This window comes from Pleurodeles waltl, chromosome 2_2 (genome assembly GCF_031143425.1).
Source record: "Pleurodeles waltl isolate 20211129_DDA chromosome 2_2, aPleWal1.hap1.20221129, whole genome shotgun sequence".
Lineage (NCBI taxonomy): Eukaryota > Metazoa > Chordata > Amphibia > Caudata > Salamandridae > Pleurodeles > Pleurodeles waltl.
In genome coordinates, this window is record NC_090439.1 from 29,266,249 (window position 1) to 29,281,766 (window position 15,518).

Here is a 15,518-nt window from a genome sequence, read left to right on the forward strand (position 1 = left end):
TAGCATTCCTACCCAAGGTAGTCACGCTCTTCAACATAGGGCAATTCATCACCTTGCTGGCTTTCCAGGCACTGCCTCACCCCTCCAAAGACGAAGAATTGCTCCACTACCTTGACCCTACAAGAGTACTAAGCTTTTATGTTGATTGAGCCAGGGAGCAACAACAGAATTACCAACTTTTCATCAGTTTTTCTGGATTAAAAAAAGGGTAAAGTGATGCAGAAGAGAACCATCTCACCATGGATGTGTTGTGTATCAAGGTTTGCTGTTGGCTAGCCAAGAAGCATCCCCTAAAAGGTTTACATGCTAGTTCCACCAGAGCAAAGACTGCTACAGTGACGCTGGCACAAGCAGTTCAAGTTCTGGACATGTCAGGTATCCTTCCACAAGTTGATGAAGCACTATAGCTTAGAGAGCCAGATCAAGTGGGACGGGCACTTTGTCCAAACGGTCCTGATGGTTTTCCTGATCTGAGCCGTTCCACAGACCCAACCCCTAGGGTGGGGGACTGTTTTGCTATCTATTCACAAGTTGAGAAATTTGCAGTTAGATGTCCCTGTCAGAAGCAGAAATAATTTACGTTCTTTAACGCCTTTTTTGGTTGAGACTAACCGCAGATGCCACAGAGACCAACCTTCCTCCCCGTTCTGTGAAATTGGCTGATGCAGTCCATTAAAAAGATCCCAATCAGAAAATTTGAACACTGCCAGATTCCTATTTCAGGGAATCACAGTTTTTCGGCCTAGACAGAGATCGGAAAGAAACTGATGTTAGCATGGGGACGAAGCACATATGCAAGTGCTCCAGTGTCACATCTAGGTCAGGATGGACCTGGCACGGAGCTGCACGGCCCTACCTGTCAGCGCACCGAATTGCTACAAGAAGCTTCTGGATCCAGTCTGGTGCTTGGGGAAATTCACAAGGTGACAAATCTGACTTAGATGGAGTCTTCCAGAAAAGGCATTACTGAAGGTAAGTAATTTGTTCTTTAATTCCAAATAAAAAATACCTAACATATAAAATGTGTATTTGACAAAGATTAAAAAAAGGTTGTTGCTAATTGTAATGGCAATATAATTGAAAGTTAAGTGTATACATTATTTTGTTAAGCATGAGTTAAATTATGGTCACCCTGAAGCCCTCTCCCCATCCCTTCCCACAGTGTTCAATTGATTTGCAGTGCAAGATAAGTGGGAGTGACCTGTTTCTACATTAAACTTAGTGTATGGCTGAAATTTACTGCATGTCTTAAAGATCCTGTTTTTGTTCGATTGTAGATTAGTAAAGAACCTATTTCAGCTGGCCAGAGAACAGAAGCCCTCAATTATCTTCATTGATGAGATTGATTCTCTGTGTGGCTCACGAAGTGAAAATGAAAGTGAAGCTGCTAGACGAATCAAAACTGAGTTTCTAGTTCAAATGCAAGGTAAGATGTCTGCCTAGAAATCCAAATGCAATTTACATATGTTTGAAGTTTCTCATATCTCCCACCTCAAAGTAGCTTTTTCTGGAGCATTAAAATCACTTCTAACTTTTTTGTAAGGAAGAGGAGGTTCCCACCTATCGTTGCCTAGTGTGCAGTTCAGAGTAAATAGCAGCTTCAACTCCATTGGGACATAGGCCGCACTGGTATAGTTCACTCCAGCACATAGCAGAGCTTAGTTTAGTGCGGGTGTTTCTTTTTTTGTGTGGCTCTGAGGCCCAAGGTTTGGGAGCGTAGTTATCACAGTTGGTTGTAGTGGGGGGGATGTGGGCATTGCATTAGCTGTGATGCTCAATATGCAACAAGCACAAAGTTATGTTGTTTAGGGTTAATGCCCACCCGGGTAGGATGGGATGGGTATCAGTACTTCGATTGGTTGTTTAAAGGGTTTTATTTTTGTGTGCTTATCAGCAGTTTAGTTGTATGCTCAGACTCTTCACTACTGACAATGGTGTAAAAGCTGGTCAAATTGGAGGGGAGAGGGTCCTCCTGCCTGGGGTGCGGATGGACTTGGCTGCAAGGGTTGGATGGTTTATGAGTTGCAAAGATGCAAACCTGTAATGTCAGAATGTGTAATTTAAGGAGGCTGTGGGTAGGTGAAAAGGCAGAGTTTTGTCATAACTGAGGCGCCTTAAGGTTAGCATTGTGTGCCTCGGGAAAAGCACCTTATAGATGAGGAGTCCCACAAATTGCAGAAAAAATGGAAGGGCCAATTGCTCTCTACCTCTACTGTAGGAAGTTGGCTCTGTATGTGCTATTTCAAAGTAAGGAATAGCATGCACAGAGTCCAAGGGTTCCCCTTAGAGGTAAAATAGTGGTAAAAAGAGATAATACTAATGCTCTATTTTGTGGTAGTGTGGTCGAGCAGTAGGCTTATCCAAGGAGTAGTGTTAAGCATTTGTTGTACATACACATAGACAATAAATGAGGTACACACACTCAGAGACAAATCCAGCCAATAGGTTTTGTTATAGAAAAATATCTTTTCTTAGTTTATTTTAAGAACCACAGGTTCAAATTTAACATGTAATATCTTGTTTGAAAGGTATTGCAGGTAAGTACATTAGGAACTTTGAATCATTTCAATTGCATGTATACTTTTCAAGTTATTCACAAATAGCTATTTTAAAAGTGGACACTTAGTGCAATTTTCACAGTTCCTGGGGGAGGTAAGTTGTTGTTAGTTTTACCAGGTAAGTAAGACACTTACAGGGTTCAGTTCTTGGTCCAAGGTAGCCCACCGTTGGGGGTTCAGAGCAACCCCAAAGTCACCACACCAGCAGCTCAGGGCCGGTCAGGTGCAGAGTTCCAAGTGGTGCCCAAAACGCATAGGCTAGAATGGAGAGAAGGGGGTGCCCCGGTTCCGGTCTGCTTGCAGGTAAGTACCCGCGTCTTCGGAGGGCAGACCAGGGGGGTTTTGTAGGGCACCGGGGGGGACACAAGCCCACACAGAAATTTCACCCTCAGCGGCGCGGGGGCGGCCGGGTGCAGTGTTAGAACAAGCGTCGGGTTCGCAATGTAAGTCAATGAGAGATCAAGGGATCTCTTCAGCGCTGCAGGCAGGCAAGGGGGGGCTTCCTCGGGGAAACCTCCACTTGGGCAAGGGAGAGGGACTCCTGGGGGTCACTTCTGCAGTGAAAGTCCGGTCCTTCAGGTCCTGGGGGCTGCGGGTGCAGGGTCTTTTCCAGGCGTCGGGACTTAGGTTTCAAAGAGTCGCGGTCAGGGGAAGCCTCGGGATTCCCTCTGCAGGCGGCGCTGTGGGGGCTCAGGGGGGGACAGGTTTTGGTACTCACAGTCGTAGAGTAGTCCGGGGGTCCTCCCTGAGGTGTTGGTTCTCCACCAGCCGAGTCGGGGTCGCCGGGTGCAGTGTTGCAAGTCTCACGCTTCTTGCGGGGAGTTGCAGGGTTCTTTAAAGCTGCTCCTTTGGATAAAGTGGCAGTCTTTTTGGAGCAGGTCCGCTGTCCTCGGGAGTTTCTTGTCTTTTTCGAAGCAGGGCAGTCCTCAGAGGATTCAGAGGTCGCTGGTCCCTTGGAAGGCGTCGCTGGAGCAGAGTTCTTTGGAAGGCAGGAGACAGGCCGGTGAGTTTCTGGAGCCAAGGCAGTTGTCGTCTTCTGGTCTTCCTCTGCAGGGGTTTTCAGCTAGGCAGTCCTTCTTCTTGTAGTTTGCAGGAATCTAATTTTCTAGGGTTCAGGGTAGCCCTTAAATACTAAATTTAAGGGCGTGTTTAGGTCTGGGGGGTTAGTAGCCAATGGCTACTAGCCCTGAGGGTGGGTACACCCTCTTTGTGCCTCCTCCCAAGGGGAGGGGGTCACAATCCTAACCCTATTGGGGGAATCCTCCATCTGTAAGATGGAGGATTTCTAAAAGTTAGAGTCACCTCAGCTCAGGACACCTTAGGGGCTGTCCTGACTGGCCAGTGACTCCTCCTTGTTATTCTCATTATTTTCTCCGGCCTTGCCGCCAAAAGTGGGGGCCGGGCCGGAGGGGGCGGGCAACTCCACTAGCTGGAGTGTCCTGCGGTGCTGTGACAAAGGGGTGAGCCTTTGAGGCTCACCGCCAGGTGTTACAGCTCCTGCCTGGGGGAGGTGTTAGCATCTCCACCCAGTGCAGGCTTTGTTACTGGCCTCAGAGTGACAAAGGCACTCTCCCCATGGGGCCAGCAACATGTCTCTAGTGTGGCAGGCTGCTGGAACTAGTCAGCCTACACAGATAGTCGGTTAAGTTTCAGGGGGCACCTCTAAGGTGCCCTCTGTGGTGTATTTTACAATAAAATGTACACTGGCATCAGTGTGCATTTATTGGGCTGAGAAGTTTGATACCAAACTTCCCAGTTTTCAGTGTAGCCATTATGGTGCTGTGGAGTTCGTGTTTGACAGACTCCCAGACCATATACTCTTATGGCTACCCTGCACTTACAATGTCTAAGGTTTTGTTTAGACACTGTAGGGGTACCATGCTCATGCACTGGTACCCTCACCTATGGTATAGTGCACCCTGCCTTAGGGCTGTAAGGCCTGCTAGAGGGGTGTCTTACCTATACTGCATAGGCAGTGAGAGGCTGGCATGGCACCCTGAGGGGAGTGCCATGTCGACTTACTCGTTTTGTCCTCACTAGCACACACAAGCTGGCAAGCAGTGTGTCTGTGCTGAGTGAGAGGTCTCCAGGGTGGCATAAGACATGCTGCAGCCCTTAGAGACCTTCCTTGGCATCAGGGCCCTTGGTACTAGAAGTACCAGTTACAAGGGACTTATCTGGATGCCAGGGTCTGCCAATTGTGGATACAAAAGTACAGGTTAGGGAAAGAACACTGGTGCTGGGGCCTGGTTAGCAGGCCTCAGCACACTTTCAATTGTAAACATAGCATCAGCAAAGGCAAAAAGTCAGGGGGCAACCATGCCAAGGAGGCATTTCCTTACATCTACCTACTCTAGTTATGCCAGGAGTGTGGCGATCTAGGTGGCACTGGGAGTCCTGTTTGCCTTGATCTACTCAGAGACTGACTGCAGTGGACGGTATGTCCGTGGGCAAGAGACGCTTGATGGCCAGGAGAATATGGCCAACAAAAAAATTCTAGATGCAGATGCTTTTGACAGACTGTATGGCAGTGCAAATGTTATGGGTTGGGGACTTTAACTGTACTTTGGATGATTACATGGATAGATAGCCCCCTAGACCTTCTGCCAAACCTGTTATATGAATGAATAATGAATGGTCTACGGAAACAATTTCAGGGTGAGTTGGAAGTCCTTGAGGGGAAGATCTCAGATGCTCTGAGACTGGAAACAGAATTGCTGGAGGCAGTTGGGGTGGGGTGCGGGGGGTGGGGTCAGGGGGGGACCTTGGCGGATCTCAAGCAGAAACTGGGATACACTTGGGATAGGGTGGACAGACTTGCACTTCGGGAGTATAGGCAGAGACTGTACCAAGAGGTTGAAATGCATGGTTAGCTGCTTGCTTGGCTACTTAAATGCAAAACAGACGGGCCCCTATCATGGCACTTAAATGCCTGACCGGGGCAGTTTCTAAGTCCCAACAGTCCATTAATGACACCCTTTGGGATCACTTAAGGGGGGCTACCAAAGGGTGGAATCTGCGCAGACCCAAATGTTGTCGAGCGGTACCTGGATCAAATCAACAAACCTGTACTGTCATCCCGCTTAGAGAGAAACTGGAAGATGAACTGACACTGGAGAAACCGAAGGATGGACTAGCAAAGATGGCCCGAAGTAGTGCGCCGGGAAGTGACAGCTTCTCAGTTGAATATACCAAACCTTTGCAGCACAGTTTGGAAAACTGCTGTTGTAAGTATTCAGGGAGGTGCAAGGAGCAGGGCTGCTGCCCCCCACCCTATAAGACAGAGAGATTTGTTTGGCATCTAAACCGAGAGGTGATGTCCCTGTATACACTACTCATAATGTTACATGTAGATGCAAAAGTACTATGCAAGCTGTTAGCGGAACGTCTTCATGGTGTAGTGGGACAACTGGTGCACGAGGACCATTGTAGCTTCATGCCTGGCTGCAGCAGTGCCATGAACCTGAGAGGATGAGCGTATGTCCTACAATGAGTGCAGCCCTGTCAAGAGGAATTGGTGCTGATGTCGGTTGACATTACTAAGGAGTTAGTCCTAGTCCAGCATATCGATCTGATGAGGGTATTGCGGTGAATGGCGATTGGGCCCAGTTCTTGTGGCTGGGTGTGTTGCCTCTATACTGTCCCTCAGGCCAGGGTGTGGAACGGTGAAATAGTGTCCGAGAAATGGGAGGTAAAACGAAGAACCCATCAAAGTTGCCCACTGTCCCCATTATTGTTTGTCTTGCAGGTTGAACCTTTGGTGGCGAGGTTCCACAGAGACATGGGTGCCTTCGGTGTCACAGCATGAGACTCAGCGCATCTTGTATCGCTGTATGTGGATAATGTGCTCTTTTATTTGCAGCGGCCTGCGGACAGGGTACCACTGCTGCTGTCAACTGCACGAATTCAGAGAAGTGGCAGGGTTGCAGATAAATCTGCATAAATCACTGCTATCCTTGCTGAGGTCGCTACTAGATACTACTGACAGTAACCTACCGGATCTGGGGCTGCGTCGGGAGACAATGTGATGTTCTGGTATTTGGGCATCCTGGTAGCCCACACATTAGACTGACAGCGCTGTTGAAGTACAGGCCTGTGGCTGCAAGGGCTGACTATGTTGTCCCAGTTTTGGTACACACTGCCGTTGCACTTGAGAGGTTAGCTGTGGCAAAAACTGTGTTTCTGCCCGATGCTTGCATATAATTTAAACTCCCCTATATGCTGCCCCAGGACTTTAAGACACTGGATGGTCTCCTGATTTCACTGCTCTGGGTTGGGAAGAGAAATAGGGTGGCACTCCCAGACTTTAAATTAGGCCTACATGAAGGTGGCATCGGGCACCCTGACCTCGAGCTTTACTATTACGCAAACAAGCTGCAACATGCAGCGTATTGGACATCTGTAAAAGATAACCCGGAAAAGCAGTTGCTGTGCTGCACATATGGTACACTTTCATTGATGGATTTACTCCTGAGAGGGTTGTTCCGTATATGATCCATCAAGTCGCAATACTATTGGGGAGGGTGCTCTGTAGGGTGAAAATCCTTTTTGCTCAAGAGTTTGTGGTGTGGATTCTTATGCTGTCTACTCTTTTAAGTGTGAGCATGTCAGTTGCGAGGTGGAGCATGGGGTGATGCGAGGCGCTCGGATACTTATACCTAGGGGAGAGATTCAATACCTTTGCTGAGGCTCGGGAACCTTTCTCTGTGGGAGGCAGTCCCTTTCCCCAATATGCTATGATAGCCAACTCTGCGCAGGAAATATGAACGAACTTCCCCTAGAGACCACAACAGACAGCGGTGTTGCAGGTGATGTTGACAGCTAGGATGGTGACGCACCTGATTCCATTGTTTCATACCGCCCTTAAGATTGACAGAGTGAGGATTGCACCCAAAGCAAGAAGGGCCTGTGGAAGGGCCTTGAAGCTCCCCTCACATATGACGAGTGGCTCATGGCTTGTATGCTACTGAAGCAGGTCTCATGTAATGGCAGGTTCAAACTGACACACTTTAATTATGTTCGCTGCACGTATTTGACACCTGTTGAGCTGCGCAGGATGTACAGGGGCAGATTTGCATTTGACCTAGACATGTTTAGTAGTGCATACCTTTTGGTTGGCAGTGGTCCAACCACTGTGTGCAGTGACACAATAAAAGCAGAACCATTACCCTGTCTCCTAAGGGTCGTAAAACCATTAAGAGGAGGGAAAATGCCCTGGAAGTTTCTACAGTTGGCATTGGTACTGGCAAAGAGGGGAGTTGTGTAGTAAAGTACCATCTTGCCAGGCATGTTACCCCCATTTTTACTTGTATGTCAGTATGTTTTTGCCTGTCTCACTGACCGGAATCCTGCCAGCCAGGACCCCAGTGCTCATAGTTTGTGGCCTGGATGTGTGTCCTTGTGTAGTGACTAACTGTGTCACTGAGGCTCTGCTAATCAGAACTTCAGTGCTTATGCTCTCTCTGTCTTTAAAATTGTCACTGTAGGCTAGTGACCATTTTTACCAATTCTATTTGGCACACTGGAACACCCTTATAATTTCCTAGTATATGGTGCCTAGGTGCCCAGGATATTGGGGTTCCAGGAGATCCCTATGGGCTGCAGCATTTCTTTTGCCTCGCATAGGGAGCTCAAACAATTCTTACACAGGACTGCCACTGCAGCCTGAGTGAAAATAGTCCACGTTATCTCACAGCCGCTTTACACTGCACGTAAGTAACTTATAAGTCACCTATATGTCTAACCCTCACTTAGTGAAGGTTAGGTGCAAAGTTACTAAGTGTGGGAGCACCCTGGCAATATCCCTGGACTTTGTGAGCGCTGGACACCATTACACCAGTGCACTACATATAGGTCAATACCTATGTGTAGCTTCACAATGGTAACTCCAAATATGGCCATGTACCATGTCTAAGAAAATGGAATTGTCCCCCCATGCTAAATCTGGTGTTGGGGTGCCAATCCCATGCATCCCCGGGGCTCCAGCATGGACCCCGGGTAATGCCAAACCAGCTGTCTGGGGTTTTCACTGCAGCTACCGCTGCTGCAAACCCACAGACCGGCTTCTGCCCTCCTGGGGTCTGGGCAGCCCAGACCCCAGGAAGGCAGAACAAAGGATTTCCTCTGAGAGAGGGTGTTACACCCTCTCTTTTTGGAAACCGGTGTTAAGGGCCTGAGGGGAGTAGCCTCTCCTGGCCTCTGGAAATGCTTTGAAGGGCACAGATGGTGCCCTCCTTGTATAAACCAGTCTACACTGTTTCAGGGAACCCCCAGCCCTGCTCTGGCGCGAAACTGGACAAAGGAAAGGGGAGTGACCTCTCCCCTGTCCATCACCACTGCAGGGGTGGTGCCCAGAGCTCCTCTAGTGTGTCCCAGACCTCTGCCATCTTGAATTCAGAGGTGTGAGGGCACAATGGAGGCCTCTGAGTGGCCAGTGCCAGCAGGGGATGTCAGAGACCCCTCCTGATAGGTGCTTATCTGACTAGGTGGCCAATCCTCCTCTGAGGGCTATTAGGGTCTCTCCTGTGGGCTTTTCCTCGGATAACGAATGCAAGAGCTCACCAGAGTTCCTCTGCATCTCCCTGCATCTCCCTCTTCGTCTTCTGCCAAGGATCGACCGCTGACTGCTCCAGGACGCCTGCAAAACTGCAACAAAGTAGCAAGAAGACTACCAGTGACATTGTAGCGCCTAATCCTGCTGGCTTTCTCAACTGTTTCCTGGTGGTGCATGCTCTGGGGGCTCTCTGCCTTCACCCGGCACTGGAAACCAAGAAGAAATCTCCCGTGGGTCGACGGAATCTTCCCCCTGCTAACGCACGCACCAAACTTCAGCTTCACTGGTCCTCTGGGTCCCCTCTCATCGTGACGGGCGTGGGCCCTGTAACACAGGTGCTGGATCCAAGTGACCCCGACAGTCCAGTGGTCCATCTGTCCAAATTTGGCGAAGATAAGTCATTGCCTCCCTTTGCCAGACAGTAATCCTTTGTACTGCATGAACTGCAGCTGCTAGGGCATCCGTGCACTTTTGCAAGGAATCCTTCGTGCACAGCACAGCCCAGGTCCCCAGCACTCCGTCCTGCATTGCTCAACTCGCTGAGTTGACCACTGGCTTCGTGGGACCCTCCTTTGTAGTGTGGAGACAACCGCCAAGCTCAGTTTTCTTGAACCCGTGTTCAAGTACTTCTGTGGGTGCTGCCTTCTTCTGCATTGGCTCTCTGTGTTGCTGAGGGCCCCCTCTGTCTCATCTCCCAAGTGGCGACCTCCTGGTCCTTCCTGGGCCTGGGCAGCACCCATTTTCTTCAACCACGACCTTTGCAGCTAACAAGGGTTGTTTGCGGTCTTTCTGCAAGGAAACAACTCTGCATCCTCCAGCATTCCATGAGACATCTTCTGTGCAAAGGAGAAGTTCCTGGCACCTTCTGTTGCTGCAGAATCTTCAGCTTCTTCCACCCGGAGGCAGCCATTTTGCACCTTCATCTGGTGCGCCCCCCCCCCTCCGGACACTTTCGAGACTCTTGGACCTAGTCCCCTTCCTTTACAGGTCCTCAGATCCAGGAATCCGTCTTCAGTGCTTTGCAGTCAGTTTTGGTCTTTGCAGAATCTTCTATCACGACTTTTAGTGTGTTTCTGGGGTAGTAGGGTCACTTTACTCCTACTTTTCATGGTCTTAGGGTGGGGTATCTTGGACACCCTTAGTGTTTTCTTACACTCCCAGCGACCCTCTACACACTACCCTAGGCCAGGGGTCCCTAAGTGGTTCGCATTCCACTTTCTTAGTATATGGTTTGTGTTGCCCCTAGGCCTATTGTATCCTATTGTATCCTACATGTTTGCACTACGTTTCTAACTGTTTACTTACCTGATTTTGGTTTGTGTGTATATTGTGTGTATTTTGCTTACCTCCTAAGGGAGTATATCCTCTGAGATATTTTTGGCACATTGCCACTAAAATAAAGTACCTTTATTTGTTACTAACTCTGAGTAGTGTGATTCTTATGATTTAGTGCTATATGATATAAGTGGTATAGTAGGAGCTTTGCGTGTCTCCTAGTTCAGCCTAAACTACTCTGCTATAGCTACCTCTATCAGCCTAAGCTGCACATTGTCACTAAAATAAAGTACCTTTATTTGTTAGTAACTCTGAGTATTGTGATTCTTATGATGTAGTGCTATATGATATAAGTGGTATAGTAGGAGCTTTGCGTGTCTCCTAGTTCAGACTAAGCTGCTCTGCTATGGCTACCTCTATCAGCCTAAGCTGCTAGAACACTACTAATCTACTAATAAGGGATAACTGGACCTGGCACAAGGTGTAAGTACCATCAGGTACCCACTGTAAGCCAGGCCAGCGTCCTTCAAGTTGCAGTTGGCTTGTTGGGGGATAGAGTGCCTTTGGTTGCACTGTGGTGCAAGGATGTGAGAGAGTGGGCAATTGCTGAGGAAGTGCATATGAAATCTAGCGGACAAGAGAAATTGCAGGAGTTTCTTGAATCCTGGGATGCGCTGCTGACAGGGCTTCAGGACACGATTGGGGAGGAGGAAGCAACATAGTATACACTTGCAATCACACATGCCCTCTAAGAATACACCTGGCCTGCTGGAGAGCGAACAGTGGATGAATGAAGGAAACGGATGAGTGGCTAGGACATAGGTATATGTGGGCCACGGTTGTGGGGAGTGTGTGATGTGGGCCAACAACCCTAATACATTCACAGGTTTAGGGTACGGATCCACATTGTAATACTCCACTAACGGGGTGGGAGGAGACCAGATGTGAATTGTTGTTTTGGGTTATCGATGTGGCCAGTAAGTGAACACTGAGCTGTTATGTTTCATATTGTATTGTTTATTGCCAGTATTCTTCTGGATGTATTTATAAAATGATCAATACTTTTTTTTTTTTTTTAAAGAATAGCTTGCAGAGAAAGAGCTGAGTGATATAGAGATGATATGCATTCAGGTGACAGGGAAACTGACAGCCATACTAATTCTGGTGTTCGCATTGAGGCTGAATGCCAGCCACAATTGTTATATGTGGAAAACATATGACCACAAAGGATAGGGATTTAAATAAGGGTGAGAGTGTCGAGAGAGCCTGAGGTGGCCTACAAAGGCACCAGAGCCCAAAATTGAAGAAAGTGAGGTATATAATTACTCAATAAGTAGACGTGATACAAGAACATTGTTATTAAGCACTAATCTGCAAACTACAGCTGTTAGTGATGGCAAGTGTGGCCACAAGTTGTTGGGGTCTAGTTTGAAAATGAGAAACACATCGTCAGTATGGCATGAAGAATCCTGTTGCCATATAATATGCAGGTATTCGTGTGCAACAGTTCATTGGAATTTAAAGCGCAGATATCTGTACTCATCTGTGGAGCTTGACGAGCAAAACGGGAGAGGTACTGGAGTAAATTGTTTGATGGGAACAGGTGCTAATTTATTGATGCTGAGCATGGCAAAATTACAGCTCTGCTAAATGTAACAATGTAGAAATATGGGAATATGGGTATCTAAAAGTAATTGTACAGGATAGAGAATTTTAAGGAAAGATGACTGGTCAAAATAGAGTCTGACTATGAGGTGTATTGTATTATTCATACAACGCTTCACACACCTCTAAAGAGGGACACTTAGGCATATTTTTGTGCAGGTAGCTGCCTAAAATGCCCAAGTGTTCGAGTGAGAAGGTCGAGCCACACAAACTTTAGCCCTTGCCACTGAAAATGCCTACGGCCAAAGGTCTACACACACCCGGACACTTATGCACTAGATTTCAACACACACAATGATACATTGTGAGAACATATAAAGGCAGATTCCGTGTCTCCTCCCCCCCCCCCCCCCCCCCCCCCCCCCCACACACACACACACACAATGCCAAGGAAAAATAGATATGTATCCCTCAAGGCATTCCCCTCTAGAAGGTATATCAATGTATCGTGGCACCATTGTTCGCCTCAGGTGCCAGGCCTTTTTTTGGCTATTTGGGGCAAATTTGCGTCCGTTTTTTCCAACAGCTTAGGGATTATAGAGGTACCCAAAGTTTGTGGGTTCCCCTGAAGGAGACCAAGAAATTAGCCAAAATAAAGCTAACATTTCGTTGCTTTTTTTTTTTTTTTAAATGGAGGAAAAAGGGCTGCAGAAGGAGGTTTGTGGTTTTTTTTATTTTTTTTTCCCTGAAAACTGCATCAACAAAGGGTTTGCATGCTAAAATCACCATCTTTCCAGCTTTTAGGAACAGGGAGACTTGAATCAGAAAACCACATTTTCAAAACAGTTTTGGCATTTTACTGGGACATACCCCATTTTTACTATTTTTGTGTGCTTTTAGCCTCCGTCCAGTTAGTGTCTGAAATGGGTATGAAACCAATGCTGGATCCCAGAGAGCTAAACATTTCAGAAAAGTAGACATAATTCTGAATTCAGCAAGAGATCCTTTGTGTAGATCCTACAAGGTTTACCTACAGAAAATAACAGCTGAAATAAAAATAAAAAATGAAATTGAGCTGAAAAAACCCAGCCATTTTTCTCCACGTTTTACTCTGTAACTTTTTCCTGCCATGTAAGATTTGTGAAAGCAATATATATACACTTATATCTGCTGGACTATTCTGGGTGCGGGGATATATAGGGCTTGTCAGGTTCAACAAGAACCGTAGGTTCCGAGAGCTCGGAGCTGCACCTTGTAATAGGTTTTCCTTGAATACCTGGTATACAGCAATTCATTTGGCAAAATATAAAGAGCGAAAAATAGGTATCAAGGAAACCTTTGTATTTCCAAAATGAGCACAAGCTAAGGTGTTAAGAAGCAGTAGTTATTTGCACATCTCTGAATTCAGGTGTCCCCATACCAGCATGTGAATTACAGGGCATTTCTCAAATAGTGGTCTTTTTTACACACTGTCTTAAATCTGGAAGGAAAAAATGTAGAGAAAGACAAGGGGCAATAACACTTGTCCTGCTAGTCTGTGTTTCCCCAACTCTCCCCAAAAAATGGTACCTCACTTGCATGGGTAGGCCTAATGCCTGCGACAGGAAACGCAACACGGGCACATCACATTTTTATATTGAAAACTGACATTTTTTTTGGAAAGTGCCTAGCTGTGGATTTTGATCTCTAGCTCAGCCGGCACCTAGGAAAACCTACCAAACCTGTGCATTTTTTAAAACTAGACACCTAGGCGAATCCAGGATGGGGTGACTTGTGGGGCTCTCACCAGGTCCTGTTATCCAGAATCCTTTGCAAACCTAAAATTTGGACAAAAAAACACTTTTTCCTCACATTTCGGTGACACAAAGTTCTGGAATCTGAGAGGAGCCACAAATTTCCTTCCACCTACCGTCCCCTCCCCAAGTCTCCCGATAAAAATGGTACCTCACTTGTTTGGGTAGGCCTAGTGCCCGCGACAGGAAGTGCCCCAAAACACAACGTGGACACATCACATTTTTCCCAAAGAAAACAGAGCTGTTTTTTGCAAAGTACCTAGATGTGGCTTTTGACCTCTAGCTCAGCCGGCACCTAGAGAAACCTACCAAACCTGTGTATTTTTTAAAACTTGACACGTAGGGGAATCCAGAATGGGGTGCCATGTTGGGCTCTCACTAGGTTCTGTTACCCAGAATCCTTTACAAGCCTCAAAATTTAGAGAGAAATAAAACACATTTTGCTCACATTTCCGTGATAGAAAGTTCTGGAATCCAAGAGGAGCCACACATTTCCTTCCACCCAGTGTTCCCTCAAGTCTCCTGATATAAATGGTACCTCACTTGTGTGGGTAGGCCTAGTGCCAATGAGAGGAAATGTCCCAAAACACTATGTGGACACATCAAAGTGATCAAATACAAAACTACCTGTTTTTGCGGGGGGCCTGCATTTTTTGGTCCTGGGCTCAGCAGCCATATATGGAAACCTACCTAACCCAAACATTTCTGAAAACGACACACTCGAGGGAATCCAGGGAGGTGTGACTTGCGTGGGTCCCCCAGTGTTTTCTTACCAAGGATCCTCTGCAAACCTCACATTTAGCTAACCAATCACATTTTTCCAATGTTCTGTGTAGAATCACTGCACCGGGGGACACATTTCCTACCACCCAACATTCCCCTCAGTCTCCCGGTAAAAAATATACCTCACTTGTGTAGGTGGGCCCAGTGCTTGTGACAGGGAAGAGACAAAAACATTTTGAAATTGAGGGGGAACCAAAGCAGGTCCAAAAGGGCAGTTTGAATGAAAAAAAAAAACATTTTTAGGCTGACAAGTGGGGCAGAATCTTTATCGGTTTAGATGCGACAATGCTGGGTGGGAGGAATTTTGTGGATTCCTGCAGATTCCAGAAGGTTCCATCACAAAAATGTGGGGAAAAATGTGTGATTTCTAGCAAAGTTGGAGGTTTGCAGGGCATTGTGGGTAAGAAAATGGTGCAGGGTGCATGTGGATCACACCACCCTGGACTCACCCAGATGTTTAGTTTTGAGATGTGTCTAGGTCTTGTGGATTTTTCTACATGGCAGTGTCCCAAAGTCCAAAAAGTGCAGCCCTCACCATTCGAAGTGAGAGGATTTTGAGAGTTAGACAAGCTCTCATGGCCCAAATGTAAAACCAAAATCCAAAATAATCAAATGTCCTCTTGCTTGCCCTGGTAAAAGATGTTTTAGTGTGCAGGGGAGAGCTGAAAGACTGTTACCCCCTTCAGTTGTGGTGGGGACATAACCATGCCCATAATGGTTGGTAGCCACCACCCCACAATTCTTTTTATTTTAATTTTTTAATTCCCTGGCATCTAGTGGGCTTTCTTCCCCTCGTCCCCCCGCTCCCTGGGACTGGATTGGGGGTAATTGCCCCATCTGCTCACCGCTGGGCAGAGCAACTTTGGCCCCATTTAATTGGGGTGGGGGGATATGGCCATACCTCCACCCTCTTTTAAAAAAAAAAAAAACAGTTATGTGCCCGCATGGGGA

General features: G+C 47.1%; 1 protein-coding gene across 1 annotated transcript in view; it reads left to right on the plus strand.

Moving 5' to 3' along the window:
- The window catches only part of VPS4B (vacuolar protein sorting 4 homolog B), a 242,685-nt gene that overhangs the window by 118,925 nt on the left and 108,242 nt on the right, over nucleotides 1-15,518 (plus strand). The window contains exon 7 of the mRNA XM_069219440.1: nucleotides 1,278-1,426. Within this exon, the coding sequence (XP_069075541.1) occupies nucleotides 1,278-1,426 (149 nt within the window). The remainder of the gene's footprint in view (nucleotides 1-1,277; nucleotides 1,427-15,518) is intronic.